Source organism: Triturus cristatus, chromosome 6, assembly GCF_964204655.1.
Source record: "Triturus cristatus chromosome 6, aTriCri1.1, whole genome shotgun sequence".
Taxonomy (NCBI): Eukaryota; Metazoa; Chordata; class Amphibia; order Caudata; family Salamandridae; genus Triturus; species Triturus cristatus.
This window is the reverse complement of record NC_140589.1, coordinates 667252070-667269742: the sequence shown is the minus strand read 5'-3', so window position 1 is coordinate 667269742 and position 17673 is coordinate 667252070. Positions and strand designations below refer to the sequence as shown.

Below are 17673 nucleotides of genomic sequence, written 5' to 3'. Positions count from 1 at the left end.
GGCGCGGAAAAGTACCCTGGTACCTGGTCCACCTAACTGGTCTCTAGGTTCCAAGAGGTTGATTCTTGGAGTCAAGGGTATGGTAGCCCTTTCCTCCCTAGGGATTACTGGAAGGGGGTCATTATCCTCCTCATCCTCCTCCCTGTCCTCATCTGACTGGTAATCACCATGGTCAGATGGGTGGTCCTTAGCATACACAGCCAAGAGCTCCTGGAGCCCTAGTTTGGTTGGATGCAGGCCCATTGGTACATTTTTAAGTTTGCATAGGGACCTCAATTCCTTGAAAGACAAGTGTAAGTAAGGTGTGAGGTCGAGCTCCTCCACCAGGTCCTGCATGGTATTATTTTCACTAATAGCTGGGTTTCTTTGAGACATTCTAACCCGACAGTTCTAGCCCTCTACCCTTGACTACAGTGACTTTAATTTTTCTAAAATTCTAATGGGACTTAAGCAAGGCCCTGACAAGACTTTTAGTGTTCTGGAAAGACCAATCAGAATTCTAAAGGCAATTTTAAGAGTTCTGTCGTGTGATCAGATGGTAACCAAGTAGTCCAACAAATGTAAGTTTGTATCCCACCGCTGATCCACCAATGTAAGAATGTGGCTCTGTATATACTGTTCCCAAATAGGTACAGTGTGCACAGAGTCCACAGTCCCCAGAGGTTTGGCAGAGGCTAAAGTTAGATATAACCTTACTCTCTAAAGTGGTAGATTGGTCGAGCAGTAAGGCAGTATCAGAGGACAGCATTTGTTGTACACACTCAGTCAGCAAATGGTCTCACACACTCAATAACTGAACTCTAGGCAAATGGTTTTGTATCAAAATATATAAATTGTTTTATTTTAGAACCAACAATAGGTATCAAAATATACTTTCTCAGAATGAGAGGCTTTAGATAAATACTTTCAATAGGGAATTGATGAAAAAGTTACTTACCTTCGGTAACGATATATCTGTATGAAACATTAGTTAGTTAGATCCCTTACCTTAGAACATCCTCAGGCGTCGGGCTGGATCCGGAAAGATTTTATATCAGCAATACCCTTGCGCGTCGCTAGATGTCGTCTGCGGCTCCACGTCCGTCGTCGGCGTCGTGATCGCCGGGATGACGTCGGAGTACTTAGACGCCGCCCTCGCGCGCTGACATCAGTTCTGTACACGACTTTCCGCCCTTGAACGCAGAGCCATGCAAGAACAGACACTGGTGCCATGAATCTAGGGCCCTGAAAGGTATGACCTTAACCCTAGATATCAGTTCGCAGAGCGGGGAGAATGGGTGGGGCGGTAAGGAATCTAACTAACTAATGTTCCTTACAGATATATCGTTACCAAAGGTAAGTAACTTGTTCATCTGAAAAAAACACGATAGTTAGATTCCTTACCTTAGAATAGATACCCCAGCAATACCAACCCCGGTGGTGGGTCTGCGAACCAAGATCACACCAGGAAGTCCTGGAGAACGTAACGGCCAAAGAAGCCGTCTCTCCGGACTTGGATGTCCAGGCAGTAATGCTTGGCAAACGTGTGAAGCGAGGCCCACGTTGCTGCCTGACAAATATCCTGCAAGGGGACTCCCCGGCCCAGGGCAGTAGTAGCTGCCGTGGCCCGGGTGGAATGGGCTCTCAGCCCCACAAGAGGATCCTTCTTAGCCAAGGAATAACAGGCCTTAATGCACAAAACGACCCCCCGAGAGATGGTTCACTTGTGCACTGCCCGCCACTTCTTAGCGCCCACGTAGCCAACAAAGAGTTGGTCGTCCACCCGAAACAGTTTTGTGCGGTCCAGATAGAAGGACAGCGCTCATTTTGGGTCCAGACGGTGGAGCCTCTCTTCCTCTTTCGAGGGATGCAGAGGCGGAAAGAAGGTGGGCAGTGTAACAGACTGGCCGATGTGAAAGGCAGTTACCACCTTAGGGAGAAAGGAAGGACGAGCCCTGAGCACAACCTTGCCCGGATGGACAGAAAGAAAAGGAGGCTTAGAAGATAGAGCTTGGAGCTCACTCATCCGTCTAGCAGAGGTGATGGCAACCAGGAAAGCAGTCTTAATAGTCAGAAGACGAAGAGGACAATTATGAAGTGGCTCAAAGAGAGCGCACATCAGATAGGTTAACACCAGGTTCAAATCCTACTGAGGCATTACGAAAGGGACAAGAGGAAACATGAGTAATGCCTTTAAAGAATCGAGCAACAACAAGGGATTTGAAAAGAGAAGGCTGATCAGGAAGCCGTAAGAAAGCAGAAATAGCTGAAAGATATCCATTGAGGGTGCCCAGAGCAGAGCCCTGCTGGGCCAGGGAAAGAAGAAAGAGGAGAACCTCTGAAAGAGGGGCGGAAAGGGGATCCACAGCCTTTGCTGTGCACCATGCCACAAATTTGTTCCACCTGCAGGCGTATACCGTTTTAGTGGAGGGACGCCTGGCTGCCAGAATGACATCACAGACTTCAGGAGGCAAGTCAAATGGCATCAACTGTCGCCGCTCAATCTCCACGCATGGAGGTGGAGGCTGGACAGGTTCGGGTGGAGGACCGTCCCCTGCTGCTGCGACAGAAGGTCCTCCAGAAGAGGCAGTCGAATTGGGGGATCGATTGATAGACTGAGTAGCTTGGGATACCAGTATCTTCGTGCCCAATCCGGAGCCACAAGGATGACTTGGGCCCGGTCGCGCCTGATCTTCTTCAGCACTCTGGGCAGAAGTGGTATAGGTGGAAAGGTGTACAACAGACCGCAACTCCACTCGCGACGAAAAGCGTCTCCGAGCGAGTGCCGCCTTGGAAATTCCAACGCACAAAACTGCTGACATTGCGCGTTCTCTTCGGTGGCGGTTAGATCTAACCAAGGCGCTCCCCACTGCCGAAAGAGTCCTTGCGCCACGTCCGAGTTCAGACACCATTCGTGATCCATCATGCACCAGCGGCTGAGTTCGTCCGCCCTGGCGTTCAGAGAGCCCGCCAGGTGTTGAACCACCAGGGAGATGCCCTGATGTTCCAGCCATGTCCAGAGACAAAGGGTCCACGACCCCACCCAGCCCTGTTTGTTGCAATACCCATTGGCAGTGGTGTTGTTCGTGAACACCCGCACTACACTTCCCCAAACAGAGGGAAAGAATGCCTTCAGTGCAATTCGGATCGCCGCAGCTCCAATAGGTTGATATGGAGCCGGGACTCCATCGGACACCAGAGGCCTCTCCCATGTGGCCCCCCCATCCCAGGAGGGACGCATCCGTCACTACTGTAAACTCCAATTGGGGTAGGGAGAGGGATCTGCCACTGACCCAATCGCGGTCCGTGAGCCACCACTGCAACTGTCTTGCAGTGCCCTCCGAGATCAAGACATAGTCGGACAGGTTGCCACGATGCTGGGCCCACTGCAACTTCAGGTCCCACTGCAGAGCCCGCATCCGCCACCTGGCGTGATGTACCAGCAGGACACAGGAGGCCATCAGACCCAGTAGCCGCAGCACCAACCTGATCAAAACACAGGATAAAGACTGAAAGATCGGAATCAGAGCCTGAATATCCCGAACCCGCTGTTCCGGAGGATAGATCCGGAACTGCGCCGAGCTCAGAACCGCTCCGATGAAAAGGACCTTCTGGGAGGACTCAGATGCGACTTCGGCACGTTGATGGAAAACCCCAGCAAATGCAGGAGGTCGGCCGTAGTCTGGAGGTGGGAGACGACTGCCTGGGGCGAACCCGCCTTCAACAAACAATCGTCGAGATAGGAGAAGACTGTGACCCCTAATCTGCGCAGATGAGCTGCGACCACCGCCATCACTTTCGTGAACACGCGAGGGGCACTGATGGGGAGGCGGAAGGGGAGCACGATAAACTGAAACTGCTTGTGGCCCACCATGAACCGCAGATAACGCCGGGGGGCCGGCAGGACGGAGATGTGGAAATAAGCGTCCTGCAAGTCCAACGCTACCATCCAGTCTCCAGGGTCTAGGGCAGCCAGAACCTGAGCTAAGATGAGCATCTTGAACTTCTCCTTCCGGAGGAAGGCGTTGACGATCCTGACGTCCAAGATAGGGCGTAGGCCCCCTTTGCCCTTCTTGGGAACCAGAAAGTAGTGGGAATAACAACCCCGACCTACATCTGGGCCAGGAACGCCCTCGATGGCCCCCTTGGCCAAGAGGGCCGTAACTTCCTCCTGTAGAAGTTGCAAGTGATCTCCCGACATGCGGTGGTACTGCAATGGCATGGCTGGAGGAGTCGCCTCGAAGGGGAAGGAGTAGCCCCTTCGGACGATTTGCAGCACCCACCTGTCCGCCAGTGGAGCAGGTGATGGCGAACTCTGCCTCCCACTGGCGTGGAATGGGTCTGAAAGCTCGGACTAGGAAGGCTTTGAGGCAGATGCTGCTGGGGCAGATGTGGGCTGACCGGCTCTCTGTCCACCCCGCTCTTCCTCGGCGGAATCCTCGTCCGTGACCACGTTGAGGCTGGTTTTGCGGCCTGTGACTAGACGGACATGAGGGGGCGCCCCTTCCTTGGCCACGAAAGGGGCGAAAAGCGGAAGATTGCCGACGCGGGCCGAGAGGCCCAAGGACTTGGCCGTAGCCCCGGAATTCTTAAAGCGCTCCAGCACACTATCCGCTTTGTCGCCAAAGAGGCGACAGCCATCGAAGGGCATGTCCATGAGGGTGCTCTGGACATCCCCGGAGAAATTTGTGGACCTCAGCCAGGCGTGGCGACGAATCGCCACCGTAGTCGCAATTGCCCTACCTAGCGAGTCAGTTGAGTCAAGCCCACATTGTATCGAGTACCGTGCCGCATCCCGCCCCTATGCAAAAGCCTGGGGGAGCCGTGTCTGGGCCTCCTCCGGACACTGGGGCAGCACGACCACCACCGTATCCCACAAAGAGTGGGTGTAACGGTCCAAAACGCAAGCGGTGTTGATAGACCACAACCCCAAACTAAGGGAGAACAGTTTCTTTCCAAACTGTTCCAACCTTTTGGATTCCCGTTCCGGGGGAGCGGACGGGAAGGCGATCTGGGAGGTAGAGGCTTGGATAACCAGGCTCTCAGGCGTGGGGTGCACCGACAAAGCTGGGGTCGCCCAGTGCGGGGCGGTGGTGCCGGGCCACGTTCCGGTCCACAGGAAGGACTGTGGAGGTCTTGGACCAGGTGCCCATCAGAACGTCCGTCAGTGCTTCATTGAACTGCAGCAGAGGCTCCGAGGAGCTTACTGGCGGTTGAAGCACTTCAGTGAGGAGGCTAGTCCTCACGGACACTGCAGGGAGCTCTAGCTGAAGAGCCTCTGCAGCCAAGCGCAGAACCACAGACTAGGTAGCACCCTCCTCTGTAGCCACGGAAGGAGGAGAGATGAAGCCAGTGTCAGGAGAGGTGTCAAGACCACTGGCATCCCTCAGCTCTTCTGCCCAGTCCTGAGATAACTGGCACTGCTGTGCCAGAGGGTCCTCAGACCCCTTCCAGTCGTCCCAGTCATCCGACTCCTGGTAGACAGGTGGAAAGGTCGGAGCCGGGCGGTAGATGAACCTGTCATCCATCGGCGCCAGATACGGCGCTGGGCGGCGCCGCTCCGACGCCGGGCCCGGACCGGGACTAAACCTGGGGATGATGTCGTCCGAAGACTGCGCTGGGGGCGGCACCGAAGGGGGTCGGCACCGGCGGAGGGGTCGTAAAGTCGACCGGGATTGAGGCCTGGATCCCCCGGGGGCCTGCGGCGTCGGGACCGAATTCGACAATGGTGCCGGAGCCGCCGGCTCGCTAGGCCCCCCAGTCGGACCTGCGGGGCCCAAAGGCACGCCGGCAGGTCTCCACGGCGGAGCAAGACTCCTCAAGGCCACAAGGAAGTCTCGGATCTCCGTCGGAGTCGCATCGGGCCCAGGGACAGGAGGGTATGGGACCGGACGCGACTCCTGCGGCTCCGACGGAGCAGCGCGGGTGGTGCCACCCGAACCCTCAGCCGAGTCACGCGACCGGCGAGGGGAGTCAGAAGAGCGATGTCGTCTCTTCGACTTCTTGCTGTGCCTCGACTTACCGGAATGCGAGGACTTGGACCCCGACGAGCGGTGATGGCTGCGGCTCCGCGACCGGTCCTTCGACCTCCTCCTCGACCGGGACCTTAAACGGCGCAGAGCCGACTGCCGGATCTCGAGCAGCTTGCGGGACCACTCTCGCCTACCCTTCGAGGTCAAGGCCCGGCGGTCGAGGCACGACTTGGCATCGTGGTTGGCCCCAAGGCAGTAGAGACACCGGCGGTGATGATCCGTGACCGACATCAGGCGGGGACTGGCGTCGCACGGCTTAAACCCGGGCATCCCTACCGGCACCAGGAGTCTAGGTCGACTCAAAAAAGGAATCAAATAAGTTCAAAGAGTTTAGTCAAAAAGTGACTAAAAGGGCATGCTCTTCCCGGATCTGCGCTTACTGGCGCGGAAAAAAGAAGAACTGACATCTGCGCGCGAGGGCGGCGTCTAAGTACTCCGATATCATCCAGGCGATCATGACGCCGACGACGGACGCGGAGCCACAGACGACGCCCAAGGGTATTGCTGACGAAAAAGAATTCCGGATCCAGCCTGACGCCTGGGGATATTCTAAGGTAAGGAATCTAACTAACGTGTTTCTTTCCGATTTTTAGATGCAAAAGATACAGTTGTTGCAATAGGCAACACGATTTCAAACACAATTATACATTGAGCTCAATGGGAATTTCTAGTTAAATGCAATTGATTACTTTTTGGGTTACTTTTCTTACCACAGGACTGGATCCTAGATTAAGTCCTGGGACATCTCCTGTAAACAGTTGTGTAAAAACGTTTTGGTTACAGTTATGATTTTTAAGGAATATTATTGTATTTTAAAAGTTGACACTTAGAAACATTTTCACATAGAATCACCAATGTTATCCTATGGGAGGAAATTCAAATTGCAGGTAAGTAGGGTTATCGTTACTTTTCCTAACTCCATGTTGGATCCTGGATCCAGCACTGGTGCATCTCTTGTAAACAGTTGAAAGAATTTCTGGCACAAACCAGGCAATGTTATCCTATGGAGGAAAATCAAGTCAGCGGTAAGTACGATTGTAATTACTTTGCAGGGTCAGCGCTGGGCACCAAGATTCAGCACTGGGATCTCTCCTGATGGCAGGTGAGTAAATTCGTTTTCGTTATTCGGCTGATTTTAGATGAATATTTTAAAGTTTCAAAACTCGACACTTAGAAGAATTTCCAAGTGGAACCACTCAATGTTACCCTACGGAAGAAAAGTGAGTTATCGGCTTTTGGGTAAGTACTCAACTGGCAGAGTTAAGGTGCTGGGCATAGACTCGGGGTCTCCTAGTCAGGTAGGTACAGTTGTTACACCCTCAGCGGCACAAGGGCAGCCGGGTGCAGAGCGAGTTAGGTCCTATGTTATCCTATGGGAGGCAGGGGGCCCTTGGTTGGTGGCTAGCAGGCCACGCGGCTGTGGGAGCTGGGCTCCTGGTCACTTACTCAGGGCAAGTGGGGAAGTTGATTAGAGTAGAGGTTGCACTGCCAGGGCCACTCGGGCGGCTGGGTGCAAGGTGCTTTTGAGCCTTCGGGCGCTCAATTGATTTCAATGGGAAATCTCCGGTTTAGAAAAAGATTGCAAGCTCGGGGACGAGGATTCTTCAGGAGCCACCACCACTTCGAGAGGTAAGTTGGGTAGTTGGAGGATAGGTAGGTGCCCCGGGATTGGGCACAGAGGGCCGCGGGGCACCGGGTGCAGGGGTGCCTTTTGGTGTCGGGAAATCTTACCCTCTGTTGATCGCGGTTGGGGGGGCACCTTGTTCTGAGGCTGCAGGCTTCTTCAGGAGTGTCGAGGGAGGTCCTTGGGTTCCGGACTCGGGGTCACAGTCGCCGTGGGGTCGTCCTCGTGGTCTTTGTTCACTCCGGGACAGGCCAGGCTTGGCTGGTGCAGAGTGTGCTTGGTTCGCGGTTCCGGGCTGCTGCCAGGGATTAGAAGTAGATTTTGAGTAGAGCCTCTACTCATGGGAGTCCCAGGGGTTTAGAGTCAAAGGGTAGCCAGGTCCTCCGGGGTTTGTGAGGTTGCTGGCCACAAGAGATGCCGGGTTGGAGCAGGAGCAGGTTCGAGGGTCGACAGGCCAGTAGGGCTGGGGCCAAAGCAGTTGGTGTCTTCCTGTTCTTAGCAGCTGCAGGGCAGTTCTTCTAGCTCTTCTTCGGATTTTGGAATCTGGAATCTGGGGAAGGAAGGTTCAGGGTGCCCCTAAATACTAAATTTAGGGGCGTTACAGGTAGGTGAAGGGCAGGGACCAATGGGTCCCTGTCCTGGGGTGGGTACACCCCCTATCCTGCCTCTCTCCTGTGGGAGGGGGGCAGTAGCCTAGTCCTGATAGGGTAGGGCTTCCCATCTTCAAGATGGCGAGAGCCCGGAGATGTGCTTCACCTCGCCTCCCCCACCTGAGGGGTGGGGTTGGCAGGCTGGCACATCCTCTGTCCTTATTTGGGGTTTCCGGCACAGGTTCCCGCCAGAGTGAGGGGTTGCAGTGGCCTGGGGAAGCTCACAGAGGTGGCATTCCTTTGAAGCTTTCCCCTGCCCATCCTGGGGGAGGAGATTTAGCACCTCGCCCAGGATGTGCATTGTTGCAGGCCCAGGAGAGCATATTGCTAAAGTATTTATATAAAGCATCTCGTTCTGAGAAAGTATATTTTAATACCTATTGTTGGTTCTAAAATAAAACAAGCATATATTCTTTATATATAAACCATTGGCCTAGAGTTCAGTTATTGAGTGTGTGAGACCATTTGCTGGCTGAGTGTGTGCAACAAATGCTTTACACTGTTCTCTGATACTGCCTTACTGCTCGACCAAGCTACCACTTTAGAGAGTATGGTTATATCTAACTTTAGCCTCTGCCAAACCTCTGGGGACTGTGTACTCTGTACACCCTGTACCTATTTGGGAACAGTATATACAAAGCCACTTTTTCACAGGAGGTCTTTAAGAGTGGACAGCATGTCCTAGGAGAATAGACTTTCTCAGCCAATTGTACAAGTTACTTACCTTCGGTGACTATGTATCTGGTACAGACTATTCTAGCCGCAGATTCCTTAACGTAGAATTATCCCCAGGCGTGAGACTGGACGCGGAAATTTTCTTTGCACCAGCATCTCTGCGTGCCGGGGGGCGGTACCACGCAACTCCTCCCTGACGTCGTCAGCGGGCGTGATGTCAGCAAGGTCACATAAGCCCCACCCCGGCACACTGACATCAGAGAGACAGAGACAGACAGAGAGACAGAGAGACAGAGAGACAGAGAGACAGAGAGACAGAGAGACAGAGAGACAGAGAGACAGAGAGACAGAGACACAGAGAGACAGAGAGAGACAGACAGAGAGAGAGACAGAGACAGACAGAGAGAGAGACAGAGAGACAGAGAGACAGAGAGACAGAGAGACAGAGAGACAGAGAGACAGAGAGACAGAGAGACAGAGAGACAGAGAGACAGAGAGAGACACAGAGAGACACAGAGAGACAGACTGCAATCACAATACACAACAGTGAAGGGCAACAAGCCCGGAACAGAGGAGTGACAGCAATTCACCCCCAGACGACACCATCAAGGAGGGCCGTATCCCCTGAAAGGAGCGAAAAGGCAAAAAAAAAAAAACACAACGTAGAGGACTGCAAAGGAGTCAGAAACCCAAAGCAAGTAAAAGGGAGAAGAGTAAAAGTAGACCCCTACACTGGAGAAAAAACCAGGTTGTAGGGATGCAGAAGCACACATGAACCAACCGACCAAGTATTATAAGGGAAGGGGTGGAACAATCAAGCAGAACGAAGCATCCTGTCTGGGAGGAAGCAAAGCGGACACCCACAGAAGACAAGCCACCCGGAGGGAGGCGAGTGCAGAAAACCAAACTGAAGGTCCTCGCAGAACGGGGAGGAAGGGCGGGCCGTGAAGGAATCTGCGGCTAGAATCGTCTCTACCAAATACATCGTTACCGAAGGTAAGTAACTTGTACATCTGATAGACTCTACTACATGCAGATTCCTTAACGTACAATAGATACCCTAGCCATACCCTGAGGGGAGGAGGGCCTACGAGAGAACCTCCCCAGTAGGAAGAAACACAGGGCCCCAGCAGGGGACGTGTCGCGGGGACAAGAAGGGCGGCCCAGCCCCTACCAAGCAGATGTAAGCAAGAACAAGGCGAAGGGAAGACTAGGAGACCCCAAGTACAACTGCCACAAACCCTCGTAGGGACAGCCAGCCGCAAATGAGCGCCCAGGAGGAAAAGAACCACCCCAACTCCAGTGAGAGGAGGTAGAACCGGAGGCAGAGCCCGCCGTAGGAAACACACAGTGATAGAGGACAGCTGAACAGGCATCAGCCGCAGGAAGCAGACAAGGCAGGAACGGCTCCACAGCCAAGAAGCGCAGGCGTAAGAAGAAAGGCACAGGTGCGCAAAGCCCCAGCAGAACAAGAGGAAGGGGCACAAGGGAACACACTAAGGGCCACGGCGGTGGACCAGAACGAGCAGGCGTGCGCAGCCAGTAGCTGACAGTACCATGGAGCAGTGCACCCAGAACAAGCCAGGCACAAGCCGAGGGCAGAGGCCAGGGAAATTCAGAACAATCCACAAAGGAGGATCGTGCTATAGACGCACACCAACCCACAAAGAGAAGTGGGACCAGCCAGAAGAGAAAGAGGAGAGACACGGAGGACGGAACCAAGCAGTCAACCAGAACACAGGAAAGCCAGGAGAAACCTAGCCCCCCTGGAACTCCAGACAGAGGACCAGGCCAAAACGCCAGACAGGAAGGCAGAAACGCCTCAACACGACACGACACCGTAGACAGCATGCCAGACTGGTCGAGCGATGTAGCAAACACGGAGAATGACAGAACCTGGAGCAGCGCAAGCTGCGCTCGGACAAGACAAAAGAAACCGCACCAGAGGTATACAGTGATGCCAGGAAAGGCAGGGAACCCGAAAAAGGGCGACCATACCTTCCCAGCGCAGGACAGATCAATGCAATAGCTACAAGTACCCCACATAGGGTATGATACGTCCCAAGAAAACATAGGTACACCGCTTAGGGAAAAATCCCGCAGCAGGGGACAGGAACATAAAGGACCTGCAGATAGAACCACAGACGGCTTGCCAATAAGCCAAACAAAAAAAATACAGAAGGCTAAACCTGAGGACATATACGGGTGTACCAACAACCAAAGAACCACAAAAGCTAAAGGGGCTCTACCAGCGGCCAACAGTACAAAAGGGCCAACCTAAGGACCCCGAAGGCACGCCAACCCACACAGAATACACAGACGGTCCAACCGAACCACTAGACCCCCGAAAAAAGGTGGGATAACGCCTCCCATAAAGCAGCAGAGGACCGACAAGCCAAGTTTACGGAGAGGGAGGAGGACGGAGCCCCGCAAGGAGCCGCTGAATGGCTGCATCCACATGGGTGTTAAAAAAAAGCACCCCAACAAAAGGAAGGTCAACCAGACGCTCCCCAACATGCTCGGGGAAAACGCTATCCCTCAACCAAGCATGGCGACTGAGAGCTACTGAACTTGCCATAGTGCATCCAAGAGCATCAGAAACATCCAGGGCCGAACGAAGAATAAACGCGGCCAACTCCCAGCCATCCATCACATGGCACCGCAGATTACCGCAGACACCTTCTTGAGAGGCACAAGACAGAAGGGACTCCACGGAATCCCACAAGCTGGAAGTAGCCCTGGCCAACACACAAAGCGTGTTGAGCGCTCGCAAAGCAGCACTAGAGGAAGCGAAGATGTTACGCCCCCATGAATCCAACCACCGGGCCTCCCTACCACCAAAGGCAAGAAAGGAAAAGCAGTCTGCAGAATAGGGCCCTGGGTAGAAGGGTGGAAAGAAAGGCAGACTGGATCGTGCGGAGCAGGACGGTGGCGGTGTAGGAGCGACTGGGGCACCGGATCCCCCATGGCAGGACGCCCCCAGAAGAGAATTATGGAGCGAAGCCTCGAATGGAAGAAGCAGCTCCCGTCCACCAGAGCCCTGATGGAGAACCTCAAGCAAATGGTCCGTAGGGAATGGGGAGGCGGGGTCGCCCATGTGCAAAATGCCAGCGGCCGTGGAAATGGCCCAGGCAAAGGCTGCACTCGCCTCTCCCCAACGCCAGAATGGGCTCAGTCAGAGCTTTATTAAAAGGCAATAATGGCTCTGTAGAGAAGACAGTAGAGTGCAATATCTCCATCAATAGGTTTACCGTGGTCTTACTGGAGGCAAGTTGATGGTCTAGGGCCTCTGTTGTCTTCCTATTGCCGCATTGTAAGAGGTAACTTCTGGCAGTGGTAAACGATCGAGGAGTAAAAAAAAACCCCACTCAAGTGATGTTTCCGGAACACTTGAGTCTCTCCATTGTAATGCGAATGCACATCTTTGTCATCTGTATCATGGAAGGGCTCTACACATGGATCGGAGTCTCCAAAGTAGTATCACCGCTCTTCTATGATATGCTGGATCATGAAGAGTTTGCTGTGGTGCTGTTGGCTGCGGAGCCGGTGGAGTCAAATTGTGGTATCATTGATTGCTGGGCGGATGGAGTCAAATGCTGGTCTGGTGCAGAGAGGAAAGAGCCCACAGGCATAGTGAGCGGGTGTTGCATCAGTTGTGCTCCAATACTGAGGCAAGAGCTGAAACCGGATTCAGAGTTGGAGGAAGGGTTACAGGAGAAAGAAGGAAAGGAATCAAAGAATATGGTGTTGGCAGTGACCCAAAAGCATATCCGATGGGAACCATGAGGCTAGAAGGAGTTCCAGACTGGACCATGGTCTTGAAAGACATTGAGCATCGTATTGAGAAAAGGCGTTGGATATGTTATGGCGCTGGAGAATTAAGTGCATGACTGACCGGGCTCGGTTTAATTGTCGCAGGTGGTTGTGGTTTCCTGATGTGCACCTCATCCAAGAGTGTAGCAGGCGTCAGATCTTCTATTGAAGGTTCCTCAAGCTACAGTTCCGAAGAAGAGTCCTGTGTAGTGGTCGAATGTCGTGGCATCTTACCTTTGGAGAGATGGCATCGCACGGAGTCATGTCATCTCTTTTTGTTTTTTTCCAGGAAGACGGCTGTGACTTTGGGTGGGGGGGGGGGTGGGTGGGCGGGGGGGGGGATTTCTATCTTAGTCTGAATTTCTGCTTGGCACAATGGTGGGAGCGCTTCAAATGGTGTCACCCCTGATGACGAAATGAAGTCGGTGCCACCTACCAGCACAAAAAACTATTGAAAACTTTACGCATTTAGTTGGGCGTCTGGCATATTCCAAAGTCGACAAATCTGTAAATATAAGTATTCATCAGAAAAATCTAAATAGTAAAGCAACCTTTTCAGTTATGTCCCTAAATAAACACTCATACCATTTGCAAATGAAAATCACAAATTCATTTAAAAGGCAACATAATTAAAAGTATTTAACTCATAATGTGCTTTCTTCCAATGAACACCTCGAATAATGCATAACAAACCTGCTCCTAGTCCATCAATGTATACAAGGCATGCTGCATGAACGAAGGAAGATACAGGAGATAACCGAGAATGATCTGGCTCCTCAACCTCCATTTCCTCAGCACTTTCATGTGGCTCTTCATCATCTTCCATCATGACATTCATAAAGTTTACCCAGGACAAGACATCTCGAACACTGAAAATGCATCGTCTTCCAAACTCCTGGTTCATGAGCCACTCAATGAAGTCCATCATGAGCGCTGCTATGTCCGCTCCTGAAACAGAGGTGTTCCTAAATTAGCAAATTAACTGTGTGGTAATCTCCAAACAGCAGATCCAATTTTACAAGAAAAGGTTTATGAACATTCTTATCCACTGGCAGGCACCCACAAGAATGGCTGGGCACAGATTTATCATAGCAACAATGTGTCTGATGTGCAGCACATTCAGATGTTTTCTAATATTTGTTAAAGAAAGTATTACACAGCAGCATCACAAATTCTCTATTAATTTTATGCACATAAATAAAATTCCTTTACTATTTCTCCATGTTCCTCCTACAAGGTGTAGAAACTGCTCCAGTTCACAGATAAGTTGTTTGTTGCTAAGCCAATGTAACAAACACTCAAACAATGGGGCCAAAAGGACACTGATGGGCACAGCTTTTTTTTTTTTTTTTTTTTTAAACAAACCATTTAAAAATATATTTTTGTTTTGCTTCAACGTTTACCACAATGGGCAGTACTTCAAATCATTAGAATTTGGTGACTCAATATGTTACAAATACTTACATTTCTTCAGCTCAAACAAGACCCAATGATATTCTTTCATTCCAACTCTGTTACACGGATAAGCAATGACATTCTTTCATCCCAACTCTGTTACATGGATAAGCAAATCGGAAAACTGACAGCTGAAACTTAACCACAAATAAAGCCAGAAATATGGAGGCTGTGTTATAGAATCTGAGTGACTGCAGTAAACAAACCTAAGAGGACCCAAATGAAATCCATTTGCTTAATTCTGGTAGTGCGGGATATATTCTAATTTCTAAAAGTTGTAGCAGGTTAAACATATGGTATATTAAATGGTGATGGTTTGAGAACATTTACTAACTCAGTGATATACCTACCACAATATCCTATTTAGCCAACATTTCAAAATTAAAGACAACAATCTTTTTGGAATAACAGGCGTGACCCACGAGCAAGAGTCTGTCCAATCATTAAAGGGAAAGGGGCATTCCCTCCAACCCAATAAGGACAATAGCTTAGATTGGGTCAAATGAACAAATATTACCTTTATGGTCAATCCCATCCAGAGACAGTCCAGGCCGTAGGTTATGCTTGATAATTTCTATGAGATCTTCACGACTGTTGCTTTGGGGACACCAGATTTCAGTAAATCTGTTGCGAAGTGCTGGGGACAGCTACAGAGAAAAGTCCAAACCACATGCACTGATTAGGAAGGCAGCTTTGTATGAAAATAAAGTATGTCACAATTACTGAAAAAGATGATCAAATAGGATGACAAAATAGAAATTGGCAAACCATCACAAGCATAAAAAGGAACTTAACGCTCCATTACCAGGAGATAAAAAAAAAAGTACCAAACTTTTACAGTTCAATATCCTCTACCTGTTGTGGGTTAGTCTAATGCAAACATCTGTGCTGGACATGGGTTTACTTACCCTTACCCTGTTAGCATCTATTAGCTGCATGTAGTGTTGTAGATTCACATGCTCTGCATACGCCTATCACCTAGTGTTGGGTTCAGACTGTTGCAATTTGTTTTTCTTCAAAGATCTCTTTCAAGTCACAAATATGCGGTGACTCCTCCTCTAATCATGAACACTCATGGACAACAACCTCATTTTTAGATCGCTTTTTGTGCAATGGGTAAGAGTATGTATGGGGGTAAGAGTATGTATGGGGTAGTGATTAGATTAGTACAGTGGTCATGGGTAGGGTATATGTAATTTTTAACGTTGAAGATATCTGTAGAAAACCATGGCTTCAATGAGGAAGGTAGGCGCATGTGAATCTAAAGCACTACATACAACGAACAGATGCTCACAGGGTAAGGAACAATTTGCTAGACGCATGTGTTCCACTATGGATATGTTCACAAGAAAAGCAATAGTGTTGCCCAGCTTGCGAGTTTAGTGTGACCTGGGGTAAGAAGGTAGGGTTCATTTATCTTTAGGGTAACTGGTTTAGATGCATTTAAGAAACCATCTGGCGATATCTCCTTAGAAATGATATGACCTTTATGAGGTTGTGAAAAGGCAACAAAAAACTGTACATCTTGTGGAAGGACTTGGTATTATCTATATAATACATGAGAGCAGCTTGATTTCAAGTGTGTGAAGTACAGAGTCAGGCCGCAGAAAGAAGACTGGAAGCTAGATTGCTTAGTTGAGGTGTGTGGAGAAATGGGGTGTGTTATCGGGTGTGGTTGTGCAACCTCGTCATGTTATACACTTAACAATCCTTTTAGGACCAGTAGGTTTTGCTTGTTAAACCTTTAGCTCAACCCTGGATAAGTGTGGCTCTGAACAGTCAGACTTACACAAAGGTACAAGTGTAAAGCATTTAAACAGCACAAGAACAACTGAAGAGGAAATACACAAGACACCCACGAAATCTAACACCAATTTATAAAAATACATTATATTTTTTATGCATTTTAATAAACATCTGTTATTTAGCGCCAAGATACCCAAGGGTGAACGTGCGCTTTACAAATACACAGGTTATGTTAGGTACAGTAAACTTGCACTTGTTACTTAACCACAGACAAGCATTGGCAAATTCAACGAATTTGACAAAGAAACTTTCTCAAGAAAAACCTGGGTGAGTATCAATATAGTTATGTTGAGTTACTTTAGGCGACACACTGCAGCTGGGAGCCAGCCGGTCAGGAGGATTAGCTAGGCCCTCAGAAACAGTTACCTTGAGTAAAGGAGGAGTCTTCTGTCAGCTCCAGGCACTGTATCCACTTGCCATACACTCCTATAGAAGAGGTCCTGATGCATGGGACACAAAATGATGAAGATGCTCAAGGATGCTGTGAATGTGAGGCGGACGACGAGGAACTACCTGCAACTACTCCTTGGTCCACGGGCTTAGTGAAGCAGTCCTGGCCTTAGGGATCAACGTCCCTCAAGGTCCTTTCGAGTCTGATAGAAGTACAGTAGCCACTGGGCTACTCTTCTGTGGTATTGCTGTCACAGTGGATTTTTCCTTGGCTGATAACTTACCTTCTGGGCAGCCAAGCTGCACTCTCCTGGGTCCATCAGAATCGGGGGCAACGTTTGAGCGTCAGGACCTGGTCCCAGGTGCTTTACGGAGCGGCGATCTGAAGATCAGGGCTATCAACTCGCCCCAGCAGGCTTCTTCAGCTGTTATGGCCCTCTGTTGCAAACAGGAGATCAATCAACTGAACCTTGGATAATCTGGTTTCATCTGGGATCAGGAGTCTAATTCTCCAAAAGCAGAACATAGCAAACAGAGTCCATTCTCCTTTGCTAGCCACTAGGTTCAGCAGGTGCAGAGGGGCAGTCTTTCCTCAGTCCTTTTCTCCAGTCCAATGAGATCAGAGTTCTAGGAGCCTGGGGTGCCTCTTTTATGCCCAGAAAAAGCCCTCAGGGTAGAACGCAGTCAGTAGCCAAAGGGCTACCAGGTTCCCTCCCTCCTGGTGACCACTTCATGGGGAGTGCGGAATCGGTCTAGACCAGCATTCTCCATTCTGCCCACTCTGAAGATGGCAGAACCCCTCTCTCGGCGTTTACAGCTCCCTAGCCCAACCCACAGGTGTGGCTACCAAAGGGACTACACACCCCTTCAAACACCAATGTAGCAACTGGTTTCCTCTCTCTGTCCACAGTGCTGGCCTGTCAGCCTAAACAATAGAGCAGTCCCTCTCGTAAGTGTTTCCCATTTACCTTTCCAAGCTTCTTTGAAGCTCACCTTTTCAGCCACCACTCAGGTGGCTTCTTGACAGGAAGATGTAGCATTGAGTCCTTTCCTGAGAGTCATATACACGACTCCTAAGGAGGTCAAAATGCGGTCTCAGGGACAGACCCCATGCGCAACCATAAACAGGCAGAGGAGACTTTGGGCAACAAAGTGCCAACTTTGAAAAAGTTGCACACTGCAAAAAGTTACATTAATTTCGACTTGGGCATCAAAGTTCGGGTTAAAGTAACAAGTTGACACCTTACAG

At 50.5% G+C, this 17673-nt stretch overlaps 1 protein-coding gene across 1 annotated transcript in view; it reads right to left on the bottom strand.

Annotated features, from left to right (window-relative positions):
* Positions 1–17673, bottom strand: part of MDN1 (midasin AAA ATPase 1) — a 2002810-nt gene that overhangs the window by 1372964 nt on the left and 612173 nt on the right. Inside the window, exons 33-34 of the mRNA XM_085611158.1 lie at positions 14746–14875; positions 13467–13721 (exon numbers count right to left, since the gene is read on the bottom strand). Coding sequence (XP_085467284.1) covers positions 13467–13721; positions 14746–14875 — 385 coding nt within the window. The remainder of the gene's footprint in view (positions 1–13466; positions 13722–14745; positions 14876–17673) is intronic.